General features: G+C 38.7%; 1 protein-coding gene across 2 annotated transcripts in view; it reads left to right on the forward strand.

The window, feature by feature from the left end:
* The window catches only part of Ttll7 (tubulin tyrosine ligase like 7), a 141,821-nt gene that overhangs the window by 50,714 nt on the left and 72,909 nt on the right, over positions 1-18,198 (forward strand). For both annotated transcript variants that reach the window (XM_028876853.2, XM_028876852.2), the window contains 8 exons: positions 925-1,007; positions 2,899-3,097; positions 3,272-3,403; positions 5,483-5,604; positions 6,671-6,738; positions 9,713-9,871; positions 11,949-12,165; positions 17,450-17,614. In XM_028876853.2, the coding sequence (XP_028732686.1) occupies positions 3,073-3,097; positions 3,272-3,403; positions 5,483-5,604; positions 6,671-6,738; positions 9,713-9,871; positions 11,949-12,165; positions 17,450-17,614 (888 nt within the window). In that variant the 5' untranslated portion in view covers positions 925-1,007; positions 2,899-3,072. The remainder of the gene's footprint in view (positions 1-924; positions 1,008-2,898; positions 3,098-3,271; positions 3,404-5,482; positions 5,605-6,670; positions 6,739-9,712; positions 9,872-11,948; positions 12,166-17,449; positions 17,615-18,198) is intronic.

The raw sequence follows: 18,198 nt of genomic DNA on the forward strand, positions 1-18,198 counted from the left end.
CTCACACCTGAGCTCCTCCTCACACCTGAGCTCCTCTACACACCTGAGCTCCTCCTCACACCTGAGCTCCTCCTCACACCTGAGCTGCCTCCTCACACCTGAGCTCCTCCTCACACCTGAGCTCCTCCTCACACCTGAGCTCCTCCTCCACACCTGAGCTGCTCACACCTGAGCTGCTCCTCACACCGAAGATGTGATGACTAACATTATCATGAGTTAGCACACACTTAATATGGTTCAGCCTTTTGAAGTAATCGATAGAAATCAAAGTCCCCTAATACATTCACTTGAGCAAAAAGGGTCACAGGCTGTATGAAACTTTGTGCATGAGAGAAAACTTTATGACCTACTCACCCCCTCAAACCCCACTCTTTCACAGTGTTACACCAAGAATCAAGTTTCTCCAAATCATAGCTCCATTAACTTAGTAACCCATCTCAACTGAGCACTGCCAGCCTCTGGTCCTGGGAATGAAGTGGTGAGCAAGACTGAAGAAAACCACCTTCTTTGAGAAACTCACCTTCTAGATGGGTGGTCTTGATGAGATACCAATAAAGATCCCCATGATAGACCAGAAGATTGAGGAATGACTCCCTCATGCATGATCAAAGACTGAACTAGCTTTTTACCAAGGGTGTGTGTGTGTGTGTGTGTGTGTGTGTGTACATAAACATGTTATTTATCATTTTGGAAGATGAAATTATGACTAGAATAAACATTTTGGAACTTTGCGTTACATAATTGTTATTCAGTAAGTGCCCAGGAAATGCTTGAGTAGCAAGGAGATTGGCTCTAGATTAGTGGGAAACTGAATCACTTTGGGGGGTTTCAGTAAACTATTAGATTGTTTTATTTTACATTTTTTGTTAACCATTGTGTTATTTTACATTTTTTGTTAACCTGTGTATATATTTTTAAACCTAGGTTTTAAAGTGATTGGTAGAGATTTGAGAAGAAGAGCTGGGAGGAGTTCTCGGGCATTGATGTTTGGACTGTTCTGATTTCTGGTGAGAAACCTTTGGCTTCAAGTATTCCCTAACTTCTGGAGCACAGATAACAGTAGCTTACCTGCGAAGTGTTTAAATGTGTTTTCTCAAATTACTTGCCTAAAATAAATTTAATTAGAACTGGGGGGATACAATCAAATCCTTGAAGTTTGTTAGGCAGTTCCACCAAATCACAAGTGGGGCAGAGTAGAGCCTGTATATAACGACTAGGAGCATTTAAACACTTCAGACTCCTGTGTGGCTAGTGAACCATTTTCATTCTGCACTTTAAACTTGTTTCATAACTCAAGTCCAGAAATTGACAGGTCTATTTTTGGCACCTGATATACTCCTGAAAGCAGTTTTCAAACTCCTACTGACTTTGCCACTGACTGCTAATAGGATAGGGAGGTGTTACTGTAAAGGGATCTTTGTTTACTCCAGAAACAAGGCATCCGTCACGAAATCCCAAACCCAGTCTCCTCTTTGAGCATCACAGAGCTTCTGAACAGAAGGGAACTGACCTTCAGGCCACTCCTTTCTTCCTGCTGAGTGGTGACCTAGTCCATTTCCAGCTGGAACTGGGAGCTGGGAGATCAGTTTAGAGATGTTTTTTTGTGAGTTCTCTGGTTTGAAGTGTTGTGAATTTCCAGAATACAGCCCGTCTTACTGAGTACCAAATTAGCCTGGCAAGATCCTTATATGTCTGTGTAGTGTTACTGTGATGTCTAAAAATAGTAGAGCTGGATGGATGAGATACCCACTTAGGTAGAACTGAATCAAAACTCTTGCTTTTCAATTTTAAACCATAGTTTCTATATCTAGAAGTTGTGGGAAAATGAACTGAAATTCGAAACTTGCTAATAGGGATTCTTGCTGTCAACATTTAACACACAGCCTACCCACTGTGAGTCTCTAATAAATAATACGTTACTAGTTTTATAGTGAATCATACTGGAGACTTGTTTGCATTAAAGTGATACCAGAGAATAAATAAATAAAGCTGTAAATGTCCTTTAATGATATCTTACTATTAATAATGCATGTTAGGGATGATGGCTGAATAAATCAACTTTAATATGGCAGGATTTCTAAAAAGCCTGATAATCTGGTGAAAGTTCCCATGTCATCCCTTTGTTTAGCATTAAAGTTTTGATGTTTGAAGTTCATTCCTGCGGAGAACATGGTGACCCTCTATGTGTTTAAATGGGATCCTCCTGGTAATGACCCTTCCTATTTTGTGCCATTCAAACTTGCTCCTGTATCTTAAGGCATGGTTCCCTGTGCCTTAGAAAGCCCTCTCTCCCTACCCCTGTGAAAACGAATCACTGCCCGCATTCGTTCTGTGAGCAGCCGCCGACCCTCATGGCTGTTTCACTCGCTCAGGTTAGAAGTATCGTCCCAGTGACAGGTGAAGAACTGCACTGAAGATTGTTTGGGTTCCTGGCTCGGGGACTTCGGCTTGGACACAATTCATTTCAGTCTCCACTTTACCTCTTACTCTCTTTGAAAGGAGAAAAGTTATTTGCTTTTTCTGAGCTCAGTTAGCTACTCTGGAACATGGAGAGAAAAAGCTCTCTCTCAGGCTTGCTTAAAGGCTAAGCTGTTTATTATAAATCTCAAGATTCTCAGTGTTTAAGAGACAGCAATGAATTTTGTAATTTTTTAATTTCTATGTGTAATTTGTATATTAAGAGTCTATGAATAAAATAAAACAGAACTCTATTTAGACTGTGTATTTAAAGAAAGCCATAAGTTGGCATTTTCTATATGGTTAATAATTGATGAACACATACTGTTTTGATGGGAGAAATTGACTTTTGTTATTATATGGTTTCTAACAAGAATGACATTTGCATGAGAAATACCATGAAGTTGTGTCTATAATAACTTTGTTTTAAAACCTCTCCAGGTAGCTTCCTAGCCCAAAACTTGTGCCGTGAAATCTGAGACTTTGACCCAGATAATATGATATGAACTTCCTGTGAGTTGGGGCCATATCCTACTTAGATGAACGTGGGATTTTCAGATTTACTGAGAACTTGGTACTGTACACACGTTTCTTGCTCATTGGGCAAAGGTGACCATGCCATCTCTGCCTCAAGAAGGGGGTAAGTGGATTGGCTAACCATACCACCAGCTATGGGGTGTTTAGACTACATGATATTCAAGGTTTGAAAATGTCACTATTCATAGTTCCTTTTTTCCTTGCTGGGGGAGGCATGAATGTTTCTGGTCACATTGTTCTTAATTTTAGGGATAACTGTTTATATTTCTTTTAAAAGTTATTCAGGGATCCTCTGCCCTGGAGCTGAATACAGAGTTACCTTATCAATGCACAATGAAAAGGAAAGTCAGAAAAAAGAAAAAGAAGGGAGTCATTACAGCAAATGTTGCTGGGACAAAGTTTGAAATTGGTGAGTGTCTTCCGAGTACCACACTTTCCGTGACTGGTGGGAAGACTGCCTTGGCTGAAAACAGTGTAGAGTTTGGAGAGGTGATTATCTTTTATGTAATGGATTTCTAAATTACTTCTGTAAAACTGCTGACAGGTTAGAAGAATTCTTTTCCTATGCAGTGGAGGATGATCTGCTTTAAAAAGATGCTAATTGATTTCTAAATTTTCAGTTTGAACAAAAATAATGCATTCAATTAGCTTAGCTGAAAAAAAAATGTGTAGGTTTACACCCAACATTGACTTTTTTTTTCATAATGTTCAACATTATCAGCTATCTGATCTTATGAAGATTTGTGAATATAGAGTGGATCTTTTCAACTATTCTTATGTAATCTGAAAGCATCTGGCCTCTCACTGGTATGTGAGTACATGAAGATCCAAGACCTAAGCAGCCAGCTGAGCTGCCTCCATCACTGCCAGTTCGCCTTGTGGTGTCATCAGGGTCTTGTCAGTAATGTCTGAAGCTCAGAGGATGTGTCTGTGTTTCTCCTGAGTAAATCTGGTCTCAGGCAGGCATTCTGCCCTGTTTCTGTTTTCTGCCTTTAGCCCATTAGAGGAATCCCCAGGACCTGTTGCTACTGTTCTCACTTTCTATATATGTCCAAATGGCACAGCAGCAGCAAAGCCCGGAGGGAGGCCATCCGTGAAGGCATGGTCTGTGACAGTGGAGCATGGCCCTCTCCTCCAGTCTTGTGACAAAAGATATCAGTTTAACTCCAAACTTCATTCTGCTGCCCTTGAAAGCAGCTCTCTGGCCTCATTTAGATGGTTCCAGGGCCTCTTCAGGTGTCCCTGTATCCCAGGCATCATTGAAGATAAAGCCAGTTCTTCCTCCAGCAAATGGCTAAGAGCCCATAGGATTTGAGGCCAGCCATTCCTGGTTATCAGTTTTGCACCTGAGCTAAGTCAGCCAGACAATTCATGTCACTTTTCATATATTAGTGGAGCATGATATAAAGAAAATTTGAGGGGCCTCTGGCAGTGGGATCCGTATCCATGCCTGGTGTATGAGCTAGCTTTCTGGAGCCCATTCTCTATGGTAGGATGCCTTGCTCAGCCTTGATTGATGCAGTGGGGAGGGGCTTAGTTCTGTTTCAACTGAATGTACCAGGCTCTGCTGACTCCCCATGGAGGAGGGGATGGGGGGGTAGGTGGGGGTGGAAGGCTGGAGGGGAGCGAGAGGAAGGATGAGAGGCATCTGTGGTTGGTAGGTAAAATGAATAAAAAAAATTCTTTAAAAAAGTTCAACTATCCAAAAAAAAAAAATAAATAAATCATTAAAAATGGGCTCTGAAGCATTGCCATGTGGACACTGTTCTTTCAGGACTCAGAATTCACTGGAACTCAAAGATTATCCCAGCTGTATGACTCATCATAATTTCAAACTCAAGATCTGTTGAAAGAAAAATGCCAGTATGTTAACTGTAACATCTAGGTTAAGGAGGAGCAATATGGTTTGTAGTTGAAAGGAAACCCCAAGAGTAAATTTCTTCAGTGGGATCTCAGAGTAGGGAGCAGTAGAGAGCCCATCTCTAAATCCTTCCAGTGAATCTGGCTTCACTGTTTCGTACTCGGTGTAAACAGAGCTGACTTGGATTTGAGTGGTAAAAGTAACTTGAACTGGAAAGGTAAAAGGCTCACAAGAGATCTGATGGTCAAGGATATTTTTACCTTTCCAGTTTTATACCTAGATCCAGGTCATGGAGAAGCCATGAGAGTGAATGTCCCTGTGTAGCGTTAACCTCAGCTCTCTGTGTATTTTCATGGTGCCAAAGTCACATCCTAACCCCCCTGAAAGAGCTGTGTTTTTGCTAAATCTAAGAGGACTATAACTGAGGATTTTTGGTGCAATCTGATTCAGTTCCCAGCTACTGCGGAGATAATTTTGGTCCTAGATAAAACTGCAGTCATTAATATGAGCTTATGCTGTAAGTAGTGGGTAGTTTACAGATGGAATACTGTGGATAACTGTAAGTACGTTTCCACAATGAATGTCTTAAAAGTTTTAACTCTCATTTATTTAACCATTTCCTTTCAGTTCGTTTAGTGATAGATGAAATGGGATTTATGAAAACTCCAGATGAAGATGAAACAAGTAATCTTATATGGTGTGATGCCGCCGTTCAGCAGGAGAAGATCACAGAGCTACAGAACTACCAGGTAGGAATGAGTCACCAGCAGTTACTGTCAGGGGGGACATCACACCAATTCCATCCTGATTTTCCTTATTTAGCTTCTTAATCTGTTGACATATTAGATTTCAGTTCTGAGTTACCTGGGCAGCCTGTCTTGTTGCTAGCCAGTTGTGCTGACTTTTTGCACGAAGGCTGCATCACGTCCACACTTAATCTTTGGCTGATTCCTTTAAAGAAGTGTCCATGGGAAAGAATCCTGTCTAAGATGATGCTTTGAGTTACACCTTAAGATGAGTGACAGGGAATGGATTGTGTAGGATGGACAAAGACCACATAGTATCACCTACGTGCCTCTGGCTTTTATCTCTATAGTGCAATGCAAAAGTGTTTAGAAGAAATGAAAAGCAAATAGAAAAGCCTACAACGAATCTGAGACAATTGGCATTTGCTATTTACCCTTCCTCTTTCTTCATACCTTCTTCCTCTCCCTGCTCACCATTCCCTCCTCCTCTCTAATCCCCTCTTCCTTATACTCCTCCCCCTCCTCTCCATTCTCTCCTCCACAATCCCCTCTTCTTTCTCTTCCTCCCTATCTCCCCCTCTTCCCCATCCTAAACCCTTCCCCCTCCTTTTCCCCTTCCTCCTCCTACTTCCACATCCTCTTCATCTCCCTTCTCCCCATCCCCTCCTCCTGCCCCCTCCTCCTTATTACTTTAGATTCAGAGAATGCAAAGTAGAACAGATGGAGCAAATATTTTAAGTCCCATGTTATCAATGTCTGTGTTTATGTCTAGTATTCCAAAAGCAGTTTGGATATTGAATTGCCATTTGTCCAACACAGAACATTAAAACTTTATTATCTTTGTAAAGTCTTCTCTAGATTTCTTTAAAATTTTACATTTTTATTCTCATTATCATACTCTTTAATTTCACAAGTTAATTGTTAACTATTTAATTTAAAATCCTTTATATTAATAATTTCTAATTTATTTGACAATAAATCTCAAAAGGATATATTTAACCGTGTTACAGTGTAAAAGAGCATGCTCATTGATTCAACAGATGTTAATGTTTGCCTTTTTATTTTTCAGAGGATCAACCATTTTCCAGGAATGGGGGAGATCTGTAGGAAGGATTTCTTAGCAAGAAATATGACCAAGTAATCTTCATTTTCTTGTGTAGAGAAGACCTGAGTAAAGCTGACACAATGGTTGTGGTGGTGTGGCCTTGTGTAGGGTTGTGTTCAGATGAATGTTAGTCAGACGGGAGAGATGCGCAGGGCGGGAGCGGTCCCAGAGGCTCTCTGGTTGAGTCTTTACCTTTGCACAGAACAGAACTGAGGCTCGGAGAGATGACGGTCTTGCACAAAGCCAAACAAAGAGCTCACAGTGGAGCTGGGCCCCAACTCGTTTTCAGAATCTCAGGATCCCTTTTTATTACAACTTGATAATTCTTTAGAAACAGAATAGTAGGTATTTGTTCCATTTTTAGTTCAACCTCATGAGAAGTCATTTGTTGCATCACCTGCTGTATGTGTTTATTGGTTATTAAATATCTAATTAAATTCCAAGCACTGTACTAGGTACATGTGTGCATACATACTCATAGACACAAGTACCCATACTCACTTGGGATTAGGCATTTATCAACCAGGTCAGGAATCAGAATAAACCTTTCATGTGAAAAACTGGTAACAGGTACTCAAATGTTTTGTTGGAAAAAACTATGGAATTTTTATGCAGTTTACATTTCTGTTGGTTAGACTTACTTAGATTTTTTTTGTCTTAAAAATGTTTAGTGAGAAACAGCAGTTTTGAAAAAAAGAGTATTCATAAAAGTTAATATAACATGTCTATAATTAAAGATTAAATTGATATTATTCCTGTGAATATTTATAATTGTATGTCTATTCACGCAACAATTTCTATATCTAGCTTATGCTGCAAAAACTGGTAATTTTTAAGGACATGAGATAAGTAAGATATATTTGCATATGTAAAAGAAAGGTACCACATGGTTCATTTAAAGATTATTGTTCTAATTAAAGCCTTAACTCAGCCTAATTTCAGGTCATTGTTAAGTATAATAAACACATGTAAAGGTGTTGAAATAAAAACTACAACATTAGCACTAATTTTACTTAAAAAGTCAAGCTATCAAACCAGTCAATATTATTCTTTTTTTTTTTTTTTTTTTGAATTGAGATTATCTAGTTGTGGGATTAACGTACTTGAAACGAATGCAATTGGAAATTACATTATTTCCTTTTTCATCGGGGCAATGTCATATCTGTGTACGCGCACACGAGAGAGAGAGCTGGAGGAGTGGGGAGAGAGGAGGGGTGTGTGATGTGTACATATTTGTGTGTGCAGGTGCATGCTCCTGGAAACCAGAGGAGGAAGTTGTGTGCCAGGCTCTGTCTTTCTCTGACTTGTTTCCTAGAGAGCAGGTCTCTCACTGACCTGGAGCTAGGCTAGCGGATAGCCTCGGGGATCCTCCCGCCTCCACTTCCCCATAGTGCTGAGGTTTTAAGGCCTCTGAGGCTGCACCTCATTACTTACTTAGGTCCTGGGGCTTTGAGGTCAAGTCCACGTGCTTGCTCAGTGAGCACCCTGCACTCTTACCTACCGACCTAGCGCCCCAGCTCAACATCACTTAAGAAATCCTGGGAAAGTACTTGCCATGTGTCAGCTCTGAGCGTGTCCAGCTGCTTCCCCAGTGGTGACCCTCTGCCCATTCTCCTCTCAGATTTCAGCCTCTGCTTTTGTGCGTTCTGTCTACTGTGATTCCATTTTCATTTTGACTAAACTTATTTGCAGACTTTGCTCATCTATCTATTAAAGACCACTACACACTTAGAAAGAGAAAAAAAAATGTCTCTTTTGAAAATATTATCTTCAGGGCTGGAGTGATTCCTCAGCTGTGAGGCCTGATTACTGGCTGCTCTTCCAGAGGGACCTGGGTTTGAGTCCCAGCACCCACATGGCAGCTCATAACTGTCTGTAACTGCAGTTCCAGAGACTCTAATGCTCCTTTCTGGCCTATTCAGCACTAGGCACACACATGGTGCACAGATAAAACATCCATATGTATTTAGTAAATAGAGTTTTAAAAGAAAGCATTACTTTTAATAATATTAAAAAAACATTCTTTGTTTTCATTTTTATTGAGAATTGATAAGTATAAAATACTTAACATTTTGGATCAATCAAAAATTAACCTTTTTTTTTTCCAGGCCTGGTGGCACAAACTTGTAATCCTAGCTACTTAGGAAGGTGAGATAGGAGAATTGAGTTCAAGGCCTGCCTGGGCAACTAATGAGCCCCGGTTTTAAAATAAAAACTACAAAGAAGGTAGTGGATACAGCTCAGTAGTGGAACACTTCCCTAGCACATGGGAGGCCTTGTGTTCTGTCTCTAGTATCTCCACTTCCCTTCAAAACAAACATCTTATATTCAGCAGCATCAGCATCAAATTATGGATCACTATAGGTATAGTCCTAGCAAATACAACTATATCTTTGGTTGTACAATCACACAAATTGATGGTTCATTCACATAAAACTTCTATGGATTCAGAAAATTTCAGGTGGTTTTCTCAGAAAAGTGGCTCAACTCTAAAACAGTGGCATAGAAAGAAGTCAGGAATTGCTGTCTATGGATGACTTGGGGGACTGGAACACTAAGAATAAGTGGCAATATAAATGGTGTGCTTCCTGAACCCTCCCTGAGAGCTAGTGACTAACACTTGTGAGCCTGCCCTTTATGCCACCAGTCTCTTATTACATGGTCTAGTATGCAAAGCCTGTCTGCAAATTCCCTGGAGCTCTGCAGAGGCCATGCTATCTCTCCTTGCTTCACCAGTGCCTAGCATAGTACACAGTCAAGTAGACATTCATTGTGTTAAAACATAAACCAGTGTGTAACAGGGCAGAGATTCTTGTCTCTTCAGTTTGTTGATAATCTCATTTGGGCTATTGTCTAGTATACAGAGATTAGAACAGATAATAGGCAATAAGTAAAAGAATAAATGAAAGAACAAAGGTATTTAAGTCTTCATAGTATAACTGTTACAAAAATAAGATTTGTTAACTTTTAATAGAATTTATGTTTCCTCTTGCCTCTGATTTACAGAATGATCAAGTCTCGGCCTCTGGATTATACGTTTGTTCCTCGAACGTGGATTTTCCCTTCTGAATATACTCAATTCCAAAACTATGTGAAAGAATTGAAGAAAAAAAGGAAGCAGAAAACTTTTATAATAAAACCAGCTAATGGTGCAATGGGTCATGGGTAGGTTATTATTTTTTTTTTCTGGAAAATACAGTCATTGTAAAATGAGAGAGAAGATGTGCCCACAATTACTCATGGTTGAATAACATACTAGAAAAACAATAAGTTTCTAGCCATCACATTTTTATGACTGACTCTGCTAACAGACGTCAGTAATCCAATTAAAAATACACCAGAGTTGTGAGACATTCGAGAAATAATAACTTTCAGGGAAAATTTATTTCTTCATAAACACAATACACAGTTACAATAATTTTAATAATCTTGGATAATAAGATAAATTGCTACAGAAGAGCTAAATTGTCTTGGAGAACAAAGTAGAGAGATTTGTCTTATTATAATGAGGATGCTTGAAACAAAATGTATATATTCTCTGCTTTATAAATGTTTTCCTCTTGTAGCCTTGGTAACTGGATTGAGGCTGCACATGACACATTTTAAGCTAGCATGCCAAAGAACTAGACAATTTATCCAAGAAAAGAATGCACAGCATAACATTTTTTATCCTCTCTGCTTATGTTTAGTTTTCTGTAATGCATTTTTCTAAAATAGGAAGTTGGCTGAGGGTATTTTTAGTAAAATGCATGTGAATCATTTGAACTTTTTAAAATTTAAAATGCATTCTGCAAAATATCCTTGGAAATGGTAGCTGCCCTGTTAAATTGTTTTTTAAAAACCATTTAACTTTTGAACATGGTGCACTGATTCAATCATACATTATGATCATGCACAGATTAAGAAGTGGGTTAGTGGGGATTTTGGGTCTGTTGATTATTGGCATGTTGGTTTCCTGTTATCCATTAGGGAAAAGGAAATTGGAGGAGGAATGATGATTGATATATGTTTCTCAGTCTTTGTGATAAAGTCAATAAATGTTTACTAATACTAGCACGATATATTTAATAGCAGTGCCAAAACAACGAGAAAACATTACAGAAAGGGTGTTCTCTATAGCATGCAATTATGTGCTGTAATGAAATAGTGAGTGGGTGCAGGGGCTCCTGTTACCTGTTGTCTGTATCCATTTCCTAGCTACTCTGCCTAGTGTCCTGTTGCTGAAGACAGACTACTGAAGACTGCAACTATCACAGCTGAGCCATTTCTTCCTTCATTTGATCACTTTTGGCTTGCTAAATTTTATAGCTCATCAAAGACATTTTTTAAAAATTTTTTATGTTCTTGAGATATTTGCTTATCATATAGTATCACATCTTGTCTCTTGTCTGTCATGGCAATTTTTGTTTAGCTGGATACAAGTGTAACCACTTCAGAATACTGCTTGCTTTTATTTCCCCATCATTTTAACGTTCAATCCTTTGCATCTCTAATTCTAAAGGAGGTCTATTTTAGATGACATTGTAGTTAGACCAATTTTTTTAGACCCATTTCTCAAGCCCCACTTTTCAAGTTAATCTAGCGACATTTAATTTAGTTACTAGAAGAGACTGTTTTTCCTCTGTCATTTTGCTAATTGCTTTATGTATCTATATCATGCTTGCTATGTTTCATGTAGTTTAAATTTTTCTTCATTTCTTTGCTTTCTTCTGTGTAAATAGTAATTTTCCTGCATACACTTAAAATTATTTAGTCATGTCTTCTAGTATAGATATTTTGTGTTAGGCAAATCAAAGCAAATCGAGTTCCTTTAGAGAGCCCAAGGCAGATCAGAGTCAGCCACAGGAGTCAGGTCCACTTGGCCCACTTAGAACTAGCCTCTGGCCTGGAAACTGGGTTGCTGATAAAACCACCGCTGAACTGGGATTGAGTGACGTAAGGAAACTAGTTAAAATACCCAAAGCTCCATTAAACAGAAATTAGCTGCTGGTTTTCTCCCCTACTCTCCATCTACTCTTCCTCTGCTCTTGGTAACATATTCTCTGGGTGTTTCAAGCTTTTGGTTAGTTTCTGTGCCTCCACAGAACTGATTCTGACACTACTCCTCTCATTGCTCTTGTGGAGGGACAGAATTTTGGAATTTTCTATAACACTGTTCTCTTCCTGAATACATAGATGACATTTTTTTCTGGCATCTCAATCTCCATATCAAATTATTTTTATTTGTTTTCTTTAAACTTAGGATTTCATTGATAAGAAATGGGGATAAAATTCCATCTCAGGATCATTTGATAGTTCAAGAATACATTGAAAAGCCTTTCCTAATGGAAGGCTACAAGTTTGATTTACGGATTTATATTTTGGTTACATCCTGTGATCCATTAAAGATATTTCTCTACCATGATGGGCTTGTGCGAATGGGGACAGAGAAGTACATCCCACCAAATGAGTCCAACTTGGTAAGTGACAACAGAGAACTTAGTTATCATCATTTGTTCAATGTCTGCCTTTAAATCACCTGTAATGTGTAAGGACTATATGGCTCGATGTTTCTTCTTCGAGGAGCTTATGGCTGAAAAGAATCACTTGCATAAGTAAGATTGCTTCTCACAGACAGCTTTGTGAAAACCAGACAGAATATCTGATTAGTTAGGAAAAGATACTTTCTCTGGTTTGGTTTCTGAGCTTCCATCTCTATGTAGTGACCTCTTTAGAGATCGCTGTACTGGAAATAAAGTCACCGTGGTGTGAGAAGTATAGTAAAGTGCAGGGATCATGGGCTTCAGCTCCTCATGGGAGAGCTGACATTTGATGAAGCTTTGGGTTCAAGGTACAGTATGAACATGTAAATGTGGAAGAAAGTGTGTGGATAAAATCAAAAGTTGTCATCAGCTAGGGTTATTTTGTAGTGGTAAAGGGAGGTGGTTCTAAATTTGCATTGACCACACATGAAGGAAAAAGCGGACAGTTTCTGTATGCATTGAGAGTTCTATTAAATGAACCATTTCATAAGGATTTTTTCACTAAGACTTTATTTGTACAGCAGTTAGTATTCATGAAAGTTGTAACTGTAATTTACCATAAAGATAATACACTGTAATTTATTGTTTATACATGTTAAATTGTAATTTATCATCCATAAAAATTTAGTTAACTTTAATCTTACATTGTGAATGTACTGAGTACAAAAAGTCACAGTTAGTTATTGTTTCTCATCTTTTCAAAGGCCCAATTCCTCTTCTTCAACAGTTGTACTTGCTTCTAGCAAGATTAATCATTTCAAAGTTGCTACTATTAGTAAACTAAAATTTTCACAGGCCTGACAAGGAAAAGTGAACTATAAAAATATTAGGAAAAGACATTAAAATAAAGAAATGTTTTATTTATGGTCATAAAATTCGTTCTTAACTTTCCCCAAGTAATATTTGAAGTGTACTACATTCCCCAGAACTGTGCTGTTTTTGAAGAAACATTAGTATAAACATTACAGAAATGCAGTGTATGACTTCATAGCAACCACAGTCTAGTGGAGACGTAGAAAATAAAGTAAGCATTTAGAATACCTGATGGCAAGTTTGAATGTGGGTCTGTAAATCTGAGGGAACTATGGTAATGCGTAGTGGGCCGTCTTTCCAGATGGAGTCTAAGGTCAGAGAAGACTGAGGAATGAACTAGCCAGGCTCAGGGTTGGGTGGAGCATCTCACAAAAGAGAGGATTAGGGAAAAGAATATGAAGTCTGTAGGAAGCAGACAAGTTGAGTTTGGGCAAAGTACAGACCAGAAGAAAGAATGTGTCTGTTCAGAGATGAGCAGAGAGGGTCCCCGAAACAAGATTTTCCAGACACAGTAAGGGACTTTCTAGGACTTGGGGATCAGCTCCAAATGATTCACTAAAAAGGAGAATTACATTTGGGCTTTTAAGAAGTCCTTCGGGCCTGCAGTGTGGGGAATGAGATGGGAATAGAGCACATCAGGAGTGATAAAAGAGACAAAGTGTGAGAAACCAGACACCATTTCAGTCTAGCCAGGTGAGATCAGCGGTAGTTTGGAATCAGGGCCAGACTAGAAATCTGAGCATGGATTTGAGATATATTTAAGTAACACAGATAGCATTGCTATGGCAGGGTAATGAGCTGGGTGAGCTGGATATGTGGGAGTCAGGGAAAACCCGGGGTGTTTGGCTTGGACACTGGGAGAGTGAGCTGTACTCCCACGGCAAGAGAGTTCCGGAGCTGCTGCTGAAAGTTCTGTGGAAAATTAATGTATTTGGCCTTGACCTTCAACTGGATCTGTTCTACACGGATTTGGTTATTTGTGGAAGGACCATTTGAGTTATGGGCTTGACTTGGGACATGTCAGCTGGTAGATTATAATTTAAATAATTGGAATTTGTAAGAGTCATATTCGTGTAAAGTGATGGAATCTACTGATGATGTTAGACAGGATAAAGCTTGGGGTTCTATTCTAAAATACTAAGTTGTGTATACATAGTAAGTTCACTGGGCTAGAGATTTATAATGAAAGCTGGGGAGGAGAGAGGTACAATCTCTATGCCTCATTTAGTAGCTGCTTTTGAACATGTAAGTTGCTGCCTTCGATTCCTACATATGTAGAAAAAGGTAAGCTCTTCTTAAATGCTAGTATCTATCATTTATTTCTGTGAATTCATTACTGAATCCTTGTGTGGTTGTGTGGGAAAAAAACCCAAACTTGAAATTTTATGTTAGCTGATTGTACAATTATGTAAAAGATTATTTTTAAAAAGATGAAATAAAAGTCAAAACAGTTTCTTTAGTGGTTTTGGAATGGTATGCTGTTGCATAGTTCTTTTTACTCCAATTTATAATTTTTAAAATAATGTGCATTTTTAATAGCTCCTGTATTTCCATAGGAAATTATATTGTAAATTTAATTGTAGTTATTCATGAATTTATGAACATCATTCCATGTAATTTGGTTCATGACTATAATAGAGATTATGACAGGGAACTTCAAATGTTGAAATACAGCATTCGTTTTTTGTTTTGTTTTTTTGAGATGAGGTCTCAATCTAGCCTTGGCTGGCCTAGACTCACTATGTAGCCAGGGATGAACTTGAGCTTCTGATTCTCTTGTCTCCACCTTCTAAATGCTAGAATTACAGGCACATGCCAACATACCCATCTTCTGTAGTGACCAATCTATTCTTGAAAAGTTTCCTGTTTACCAGTTCCCTTGATTAAGCCTATGTGATGACACGCAGTGTTGGGAATAGCTACACAATTTAACACCTGAGGGCTTTGCTTGGCTCCTTTCTGCCCTTTCTTCTGTAGTTACTCCTTAAATGTTGCATCATGAGTGAAAAGACATTTTTTTTCAGTAGTGATAGCCATACAAATTAATAAACGAGTAGTTATTTCTGCTTATTTCAAAAATTTTAATTAATATATTGACCTCTGGGATTGCAGTAAAGATAAGATACCAGAAAGGTATAGTTGGTTATCAAGAATCACAATAATGGCCATATGGGTAGAATAGATATATATATAATATACATATATTATATATATAGTACATTAATCATGATGCAACATTTTATTCAAAACTATCTTGAGTAGGATTAGGAAAAGGATAGGAATTTAAGATAGATTTATTAATGTTTATGCTAATTTAAACATTAGATGTTTACTGAGAGAGGTTTTGAATTTTGCATTCTTTTCAAGTTTACTTAAAGAAAATAGTACCAACAAACAAAAGAGCTGGGTGTGGTGGCTACCTTATGAACCCCAGACAAGATTATTGTGAGTTTCAGACTGTGTGGGCTGCACAGTGGGTTCCAGGTTATCCTGTGAGACCCTATTACAAACAAACACCCCCATCTAAAACAAGAAAATAACACAAAAAGTCTAAAACACAAACACCGCAAATGGAGCCAGATCTGTCTCGCAGGTGTCACCTGTTGAGCATTATCAAAGACACTCACTGCCTGCTGACACCAGGTGCACTGCTGCAGGGAGACCAGGTGCCTTCTCAGTGTGCAGTGGAGGGACAGATGTGTTAGTAGGCCTGTGTCTTGGGTACCCTGCCTCCTGATGCTTTCATTTTTTAATTGTTCTCTTAAAAGATGGAGAATATTTCTTAGAAAATTTCTTGCTCAAATAGATTTGGATGAGCAATGTTAGGGGCCACACATTGAAAACGAATGGGCTATTGAAGGCAGACTTGGAGTATTTTTACTTAGCAAAGTCTGGTTTCACATTTAATTTTTGCCTATATTGTCATTCATTTGGTACTTTAATTGTGAATATCATAAATAATTAGTAAAGTCATTCTGCAGTGCTAACATTCACAGTCTTCTCAGGGGAAAAGTGACATTTTTTTCCACTGGAAAATATTCAAGCATCAAAGTAATCAGTTGGTATAGTTTAGAATCTTATGGTTTTAATTAGCATATATTAATTATATATAATAATGGGCTTCATTATCATTTCATATATAAACATGATGTATTTTGATCATATTTCCCCCATTACTCTCTCTTGTCCTCCCCTGCTCTGTGACACCTTCTCTTTTTCTAACCAGCTTCTTTTATACTTGCATGTCTTTTTATTTCTTAGTTTCATTGGGTTCCTCACAGGGCCATGGAGAAGGGCTTATTTACAGCACCCTACTGGTGTCTACTCCACTAAAGACAATGTCTCTCCCACGGCAATCATTTCCTTCCTATTAATCCCTCAGTGAGGTGTGTGGGGCCTCTATGAATGGACATTGACTGTTCTAATCTTCTGTATGTCTTGTGCAAGTAATTACAGCTTTTGTGAATTCATGGGTGCAATGGCCACACCATTTCCAGAAGATAACATTGTACAACATTCTACCCCCTCCTCCAGCTCTTCCTTTCCCCACTTTCTGTTACGTCCACTAAGATTTGGAGGGAGGAATATAGATGTTCTCTATATAGCTGAGCACTCAACCGCCATGGATGCTCATCACTTTGACTGGTTATGAGTTTCTGTAGGTATCAAGCCCACTGCATGAAGAACCTTCTCTGATCAAAACAGGCTGCAGCACTAACCCATGATCACACACATTTTTGTTTGGAAGGGATTTTAACAGGCACATATTTAAATATCTATTTAAGCAAAACAGCAGCAATAGCTTCCTCATCATGATCTACTGTCTCTCCAGCCTTGGGTTTTTGACCAGGTTTACAGTACCAGCTAGGGATTCCCTGCTGTGGAATAGATCTCGAATGCAATCAGGATGTGACTGGTTATTTGATTACTGACTTGTCACGATTGCAACAGTAAGCACATCTTGCCTGCTTGGTCATCAACAAGACTGTCAATGACTTTTCTAACCTCACAGCCTGGCACCCTCCAACACTATGGAAGTGAGACAGCAGAGAGGAAGGTTTCAGCTCAGCTCTAGTTTATTTTCTGTGTGCCTTGTGAACAGAGCATGTATTGTATTCAGCAGTAATGTCTAGTTCTGATGAGTACTCAGCAGCAGTGGCTATTGCCTGTATTGGTTTTGGGGTCACTAGGCCCTTACTGACTAACATTTTGCAGGGAGATAGCTCATCCTTAGATCAAAATCCTTTTATCAACTTCTGGCTTTTAGGGTCAGCTTTAAGCATGCATGCTGGTTATCTTCAAGTTTAAGAACATGTAGGTTTTACTGAATCTTTGAGGCTCTCCTCCCTGTGAGACCAAGTCGTTGTGGCTCTCCTAGGTGGTAACACTTTGTTCTTCCTTCTTACAGACCCAGTTATACATGCATCTGACCAACTACTCTGTGAACAAACATAATGAGCGGTTCGAACGCAATGAAACCGAAGACAAAGGCAGCAAACGTTCAATCAAGTGGTTTACAGAATTCCTACAGGCCAATCAACATGATGTTTCTAAATTCTGGAATGATATTTCAGTAAGATTATTCTAGTCTGTAACTGTAAATGTCTTTCATTAGCATGAAATTTAAATATCACCAACACAAACATGTATGCCACAGCATATGTGTGTGATCAGAGCACACTTATGAGAGTAGATTTCCCCTTTTTTATAAATTTGAGGATCAAATTATGGTCATCAGGTTTGGTGGCAAGCATCTTCGCCTGCTGAGCCAACTTGACAACCTCATTCAATTTTTAACAAAGGAGAGTAATATGATTACTATGATCAAATGTATGCATCTGAAAGACATAAAAACCAGGCATGGACTGGAATTAAAGCCAATATTAAGGATAGGCAGTGAGGACACTTGGGAAGCTCCTATAAGTAGCTGAGGTGAAAAGATGGCTTCAAGTGAACCACAGTGAAAGAGAAACAAGGAGGTAGACCCTAGGTCTGATTGTCCATAATGCAGAAGAGGGTGTGTCTCTCTGTGTTCAGGAAGAATGGAAGGGAGAAGGGATGTGATATTTGAAATAGAATAGGAAGAAATTTAAGTATAGAATTAGTGTTGAAGATTAAGGGAAGGAGTTTTATTTGTTTGTATATCCATCCATCCAC

Source organism: Peromyscus leucopus, chromosome 6 (assembly GCF_004664715.2).
Source record: "Peromyscus leucopus breed LL Stock chromosome 6, UCI_PerLeu_2.1, whole genome shotgun sequence".
Taxonomy (NCBI): domain Eukaryota; kingdom Metazoa; phylum Chordata; class Mammalia; order Rodentia; family Cricetidae; genus Peromyscus; species Peromyscus leucopus.